The 8,182-nt window shown below is 36.6% G+C and overlaps 1 protein-coding gene across 1 annotated transcript; it reads left to right on the plus strand.

The window, feature by feature from the left end:
* The first annotated feature begins 2,103 nt into the window (after positions 1-2,103).
* LOC129268833 (muscarinic acetylcholine receptor M1-like) lies at positions 2,104-3,378 on the plus strand. The gene is made up of 2 exons (XM_064105047.1): positions 2,104-2,803; positions 2,864-3,378. The coding sequence occupies exons 1-2, from the start codon at positions 2,104-2,106 to the stop codon at positions 3,376-3,378; spliced, it is 1,215 nt and encodes a 404-aa protein (XP_063961117.1).
* The last annotated feature ends 4,804 nt before the right edge of the window (positions 3,379-8,182 follow it).

Here is an 8,182-nt window from a genome sequence, read left to right on the forward strand (position 1 = left end):
CTTCTTCTTCTTTTTATTCTTCTTCTTCTATCTTTTTCTTCTTCTTCTTCTTCTCCTTCAGTAGTTGTTTCACCCCTAAATATATTGGTTGAAAATACTTCGCAGTGACGCACAGGGCTCACTCCCCTCCCTACTACAGTAAATAATAATAATACAGTTAATAATAATAATAATGATAATATCAATAATAATAATAATAATGATAATAATAATGATGATGATGATGATGATAATAATAATATTGATAATAATGATAATGATGATGATAATGATAATAATAATGATAATAGTAATCATAATAACAATAATAATGATTATAGGACCTAATAATAATAATGATAATTATAATAATAATAGCAATAATGATAATAATAATAGTAACAATAATAATAATAATAATAATAGCGTTCCCAATAGTCACAATGAGATTGAAAAATAAGACAAAGTAAACAGCAAACAGAATAAATGGATAAAAATCAGACAAAGGGCAACCATTCTCATCCATATCATGGACCTAATATATAGGTCCATGATAATATGAAGAGGAGTATCGAATGAAGGGGGGGGGGTAAATGTTGATTTTCATGATAGAGTGGAACCCTGATCCGGGATATAAAACCACATTTTGACATTGTTATTTCTGTATCATGGTTGATTGATTTGTATTGCAATGTAGAGAGGCAATTAGTCCATTTACTGATGGTGGGCTTATGTCGTTTTTATCTATAGAATAGAATTGTGGCAATGGTTAGTGGCTTCTGACGTGAATTGACTGTGCATACCACATGAATAAACTCTGTAAAAAAAAAAAAAGGGGGGGGGTTGTGGCGTGCGCCTGTAATCCAAGCTATGCGGAGAAGTTACTAATTGATGCAAAGGTTCGAGGTTCGAGCTCTAGTCACGTCTTTCGGGTGGTGACGTCAAGGTCCGTCCCAGACGTAAATAATTACATGATTTATACACGTCGGAAAAACTGAATTAACACACACACACACGCACATACACACACTGAGTCACATAAAAGTGGAACATAGGCCAACAGACGAGATACCATACTTTCCTCTTGTTTTATTTTGTTAAATGATTCTCTTCATTATCAGGCGCGGATGCCTGCCCCCAAAAGTGTCACCATCAAGAAAATAAAAGAATACGAATGAGAAAAGGAAAGACAAGAAATGGGAAAGGGTGAAATACATTATTTGTTGAGTATTATGCCAAAGTCACAAAATTAGATATTCATTGTTGAAAAGGTAATAATTTCTGCTTGCTCGCTTCGCTCCCCCGTCACGATTTTCAAGAAATTTCCCCACTCACTTCATGTTAATCATGCCTCTTCGACATTTTTGGCTCATATACCGCTCTACCACTGTAAACGTAAGTAACACAACCACCGCTGTAAAAGTAAGGGACACAAGCATTTATCCATATGTTTCTCCTTCATTTAGGGTGTACCTAGCTGTAACATTGCGTTTGGCCAATATTTTTAAACAAAAAGGAGAGGGATTTTCCGCTCCTCCTCCCTCCTACTTCAACTTCTTCGTCTTCTTGATTTTCTTTTTTATTCTTTCTCCCCTACTCCACCTCCTCATCATTCTTCATCAGTCTCCAAATATTTTCTGCTCTCCTTCTCATTTTTTCCATTCTTCCTCTTCATTTTACATGAATTTTTCCTTTAACTTTTCCTGAGATGCAGCTGTGTATCCCCCCCCCCCCATCTTTATGTTTGTTTTTTTATTACTGCACATCACACCAATTTACGCAGATTTGCTCTTATGTTATGAAGAAAGCAGTATGTACGTGGGGAATCGATATAGTTGGCGTGTGTCGGTAAGCAATATCAAGGACATTTATGATCTTTTTTTTTTCTTTACTTTACTGCAAAAATATGAAACCATATATATTCATGCCCATGCACATTCAACCTCCATTCTATTTAGAAGGCACACTGGCTGAAGTGGCAGTTCTGTTTCAAATCATAAGTGTGATCAAAGCATCATTTTACCGTAAAGCTAACTTCTTATTCATTGGAGCAGTTGACCTGACCCTGTCAAGATGGACATATTGAATGATTCGGAAATTTCTACGGGATCCTCGGATCTGGACATGAGTGAAGATATCCCCATAGAAACTCCAGGGCCAGAGTTTAGTGTCGCCTTCCTAGCTCTTATCGTTTTCTCTGGACTGACTGTCACCACCAATAGCCTCATCCTGGCTGCCTTCTACGTCGAGAAGAAACTGCGGACATACAACAACTGCTACGTCTTCAACATGACTATTGCAGATTTGGTCGTGGGACTATTCTGCATGCCCATACTTTCTACGATCCATCTCTTCAACGGTTGGCCCTTTGGGAAGGTGGCGAGCATTCTGTTCATGGGGTTCCAGAATTCGATCCTGGCTGTGTCCGTGTGTGGTGTTGTCGTAGTGTGCATTGATCGTTACTTAGCTACGTTCTTTCCCATCCTGCACTACCAGAGACGGAGTATCCGCAAGGCTGTGGTGGTCAACATACTCACCTGGGTCGCATCATTCGGAGTCTGGATGATGGTCACGTCCGGTTGGGACTTCATCAAGCCAACCAACCTTGTCATCTCCTCCGGCCTCTCCAGACCAAACTACAACCTGACCTACACAGCAAGCCTTCTTGTATTCTTTCTGAGGTTCGGATTGCCGTTTCTTCTGATGACTGGTCTGTACATCCGAATTTACTTCCGTGTTAAAAACATCGGCAGTAAAAATCTCACAAAGTACTTTAACAGGGAGAGGGGCGTTGAAAAAGGACATGCAAAATCCGCTCCCCTGAGTAGGCCTAATGACAGGCGCCCTCTAAGCCCCGTTGAACTTGATGGATCGAAAACCTCAGTGACATCGACTGAAGAAACAACTATCTCAAGTGTTTCTTTGGATATGATGAGCAATGCAGGAGCGGCTATTGGTGTCGCGAATCCACAGATCGGTGACGAAGAGTTTTCAAATGGAATTGGAGGTTTGATGGCCTCCGCCGGTCCGACACGAACATATAAGATCATGCCAAGAGATGACGAAGAAAATGTGACGTCTCGGAGCAACGCTGTTTCGAAGGAACCCAAGAAAGAATCGAGAACCGAAGGACGAAAGGCAATGCGGACCATGACCATGATTGTCCTGGTGTTTATTCTGACCTGGCTACCAACGGCAGTCTCGGTCACCATGTACGCCCTGGCTCCTGATTTCTACCGAACCATCAGTAAGTCCATCAGGTTATCTGAGATAACACGCTGGATTGCCTTCAGCAACAGCCTGGTGAACCCTTTGGCTTATGCCATGGCTCAACCCCTCTTCAGAAAGACCATCATTAAGATCCTGCGGCGTTGTGTTGATAGAAAATCTCAGAAATAGTTTGAAGATGATTAGGGAGAGCGGGGCGAACTTGGACGCAGTGAATTGGACCACGTCCTCTAACCTTACAAAACGTCGCCGCTCCCAGTTTACCGAAGTGGTCGCAACCACCGCCCATCCATTATATTGATTCCCCCCCCAAAAAAAAAAAAAAAAAAAAAGATTACTTGCATACAATCAAAATATGAAATTCGTCAATCAATTTGTTTTGAGGCCAGATGTTTTATTTACTATGAAAGAACTAAGAAAGTACAGATAAATATTCAATAACCTAAGAAACAAAACGTATGGTTTACTAAAACGAAATTCCTATCTCAAAGTTAACAATTTCTTCCCTATGCACCCAAACTGAATATGTAAAAGTAGGGGGCGCTACATTCCGGCCAGTAGCCAAATCATAAAAATTGGTAAATACTGAAAAGAAAAAGGAGAAATGCAAATGAATCTTGGAAAGACACATATCGAGCAGAGAGTTGAAATTGATCATTACCTGTGATCGTCAGCAACTGACAAACACATTTTAATTATTAATTACCCTTAATGATAAAAGGATAATTATATAATGTAGGCTAATCGAGTCCTTGCTCGAACACGCTCTGTAAAACCTTTTATTTAAAAAAATTGAGTGCATAGACAGTTTATTGTGTTATATTTCAAGGGCAGAAAATTTTCGATCAGGAACATAATTTCTATTGTGAAATTAATGAGACTTTCGACTTTAGCTTCTTCTTTTTTGAGGGGGGGGGGCTTAAGTGTTTCGAACATTCTGCTTTCCGTGTATTAATCAAATCTTTTATTCTTTTTTATCATTAAATTACCCTTTTCAAAAGAAAATAATAAAACGATTGTATATATCGGCTAAACAAGTCTTTGCTCAACACGCTCTATAAATCATTTTATTCAAGTTGTTGAATCAATCATGGACCGTTGATTGTGTTTTATTTCAAGGGAAGAAATTTCGCGGCCAGGAACATAATTCTGAAATTAATGAGATTTTGATTTAAATATAGCCCTTTGTGGAACTTGACGATTTGGAATGCTCTGCTTTTAATACATTAATGAGATCCTTTATTCTTTCTTTCTTTGGATAATTTTTTTTCTTCTGAGTTGGTGTAATATATAATGTGGGAGAAGCGTTTCAAGGACGTTTTTAAGGACTTGTATCTGTAAATCGCGTAACGGTTAACATTTTCTGTCTATTGGTTAAATGGGGACCAGTAAAGTTAGCATCCATGCTAGAAAAATCTGCCATTTTCACAACATTTATCAACCTGCTGTCAAAACGAACGAAGAACTTCAATTTGCTTTGTGGTAATATCAAAGTACTACTGAGTAGACATGCTAAAAAAAAACAACCAACAAAAATATGTCGTCTATGGGTGAATTAGAGCTTAAAATGTTGCGTGTCGCGCGGGACGGACATTTCTGCGTCCCGTACGACACACAACATTTTCACCTATAATTTACCCATAATCATTTTTTTGTGTCTTGGTCATTAGTTTTTCACATGACTGCCCACTATAGTTTTATCATTGACAAAAAAAATTAAATTTTATTGCTCATTAAAGCATTCGGCTAGGAAACTAGAAATTTTTGTACGAAACGTAAGGAATCGTCCATCTTCTATTTAATATATTTAAGATACCATTCACACATGTGTATTCGAAATATTAATTCCACGTTTCAAATTACTCTATTCAACTTCATTAAGAAGTAATTATCATCACCGAGTGTCTCACATAATTATGCGGTGTAACCATAAAATTAAATCACATGTTTGTTTATTATAATTCAATTGGTCATAAATTTGTATTTCTATTGATTTTTTTACACTGTTAGAAATGAAAAACAAAATGAAACTGTAGCAAACAAAATAACTCCAAGCCTGATAAATTGACGGGTAATTCAAAACGATTTGTCGACTCGTTAACAGTATAGTGAGGCCACGTAAATTATTATTTTGCAAAATGTACATAGTTACCACGAAGTTCATCTGTTTTGTGTAAATAAGGTAATGAAACTAACTTTATGGGCTTGCCTTTCATACAAGCTTTGCTTTTTTCGGTAAGCCCCGCCGTTTTACTATAAAAAAAAAAAAAAAAACATCATCTGAGTTACCTTAATTTCTTTAATTGTGTTCATCAAATGTATAATTATGTTATGTATAATATTATGTCTTGTTATATTTTTGACTTTGTTTTGTTTTTGTTTATAACAATGTACAGAAATGTACAACACTGTGAAACGGAATTCAACAAATGAAATGAAATTGAATTTCGGAAATTTAACAATTTATTAATTTAAGGGTCAAATAATCAATAGTGGAGCACACTACAGCAACGTTTGTTTGTTTGTGTTTTTTTTTTGTAATGGTGGCGTCATGGATGGGATTTTGATTAACTAATTAAGCAATATGACTTTTACAGGTTAAGTCCCAAGTCCACCCCTGAAAATTGTTGATTTAAATCGAAAAAAAATTAAACGAGCATAACGCTGAAAATTTCATCAAAATCGGACGTAAAATAAGAAAATTATGACATTTGTAAATTTCGCTTATTTTTCACAAAGCAGTTGTATAGATAAGTTAGTGATATGTAAATGAGAAAGTCGATGATGTCCCTCACTCACTATTTTTTTTAAGTATACAATATTTCAATTTTTACAGAATTAACAATGACATGAATGAGGACCAACTTGACTTGGCCATAAACTTTCAAAATAATGGTAATTCCACATGTTCATGAAGGAATACAATTTTTTTCTCATGACAAAGAGGAGAAAATTCGAATTTTTCATAATTGACTTCATCTAATAAAATTTTAAAAAAATAGTGAGTGTGTGTCGTCATCAGTCTCCTTATTTGCATACTGACCAGGATGTGCATATAACTGTTTTGTGAAATGAAGCGAAACTTAAAGATGTCATAACTTTCTTATTTTTATCTGATTTTGATGATTTTTTTATTGTGATGCTTGTTGGATTTTTTTCTCCTTTTATTCATTCTCAGGCAAGTAAGAACGATGTAAGAGTCAAATGAGCTGTTACATTGAATCGCTATTGTTAGAGACTTGTGTCACAATTGGCTTTCCATACTTAAACCACAACTTTGAACCCGAGCTTAAGATAAACCAGACTTCAGAATATGGGCCTCTGGGTGGTATTCTGATAATCAAACCTTGCATAAGACCAGAGTCTCAATTAAACCCGCGGAAAAATTAGCCTATAATCTAGGCGGAGGCGGCAGTTATTGTATTTGCTGTTATGCTAAACGCAAGCGACACGTCTGAAGTGGCAAAGACTACGAATTGTGGATGCCTCGGCCTAGATTATATGCTAACCCAACTTCAAAAAACGGGCAATGGATTTAAAGGAGACAGAAATGGAAAAAAATGGGAGAGGGGTAGAGGGAGACAGAAAGCGGGGAGATGGGTGGGATATAAATAGAAAAGAAGAAGGGGGGATAGAAGTGGAGAGTGAAAGAATTCGGGGCGAAGGGGTGAACGTGGGGTCATCGACAATTACAATGGAGCAGTCAGTTCTTAGATTGATAGATTGATAATTTATTTATTTCCGTTCAAACAAAAGATATAATCCAAGTACAGTGTAAATACATGTTCAAAATAATACATACTCAAAATAATACATACAGTTCTATAACATTTCATAACAAATATTGAAGATAACATTATCTGAACGGAGGGACTTGCCAAGAAAAGCAGAGCTTGTAAGAAAGGCAAGTCCCTAAACATAGTTTCAATACTAATTAACATAACCTATATACAAGAGACGGGTGGAAAACGGAATTAAAATACATAATCTACAAAATACCAAAATAGAGCGTAATGAGCCCAAAAAAAATGAGGGGGCCAGATGTGTCGTATCGGGCAAAATCTATATATAAAAAAGTTGCAAAGTGCGAAGCAACCGAGCAAAAATTTTGACCTTTTTTATTATCAAATATAATTTTGAGATAGATTTTGACATAATACTCAGAAAATAATATCACTATATTTCATCTTTTTCTCTTTCCTTTTCTATTGTTTCTCCTTGGACATGATTGTTTTTTATCTTTATTTTTATTATTACTGTATTATAATTATTTTATCAGTACGCTACTGGGAGAAGTAGATAATACAAGTGGCGCTGCTCGCTGGGGTGAGGTGGAACTTGCTTGGTTTTGACGAACCAAAACGAAAAAAAAAGCAACAAAATACTCCTCATGAGTCGTGATAATTTTTTTGGTGGCTTATCAATTACTTTTGACAGATCGAGTGCCCCTCCCACATTGTTCCCGGACCGCCTCTGAGAAGATCGGGAAAACCATATTGTTTCGTCACCAATTGTGACGTCATTGGACGTTCATCGATATCATGGTAATCAAATATTTGTTATATCTTATGAACATAAATAAAAACACGAATAACAACTGTGTGGGGGTACCAGGCGCTCGACACCTGCGTGCTCACATACAATTACATTAATTTCAGGTGAATTAATTTGCATTGACCTCCGGGATTTGGTTTTATTTACTGATAATCTGCATTACTATAAACAGCTTTACCACCACACAAAAAGACAACCCTCCCCTGAGCCCCCCAATAATCTTGTCTCCCGAGAGTCCATGCAAGGCCTCGCTTGGTTTGATTTCTATAAAAAAGATAATCCGATTTCATATACAATATGTATTCTTCAGTCTTCTCTCAGAGCAGTGGCGTACCTAGGATTTTCCACAGGGGGGGCAAAACCGTCCGCCAAAAATTTGACAAGCAAAAAAAAAAAAAAAAAAAAAAAAAAAAAAGTCTTC

This window comes from Lytechinus pictus, chromosome 9 (assembly GCF_037042905.1).
Source record: "Lytechinus pictus isolate F3 Inbred chromosome 9, Lp3.0, whole genome shotgun sequence".
NCBI lineage: Eukaryota > Metazoa > Echinodermata > Echinoidea > Temnopleuroida > Toxopneustidae > Lytechinus > Lytechinus pictus.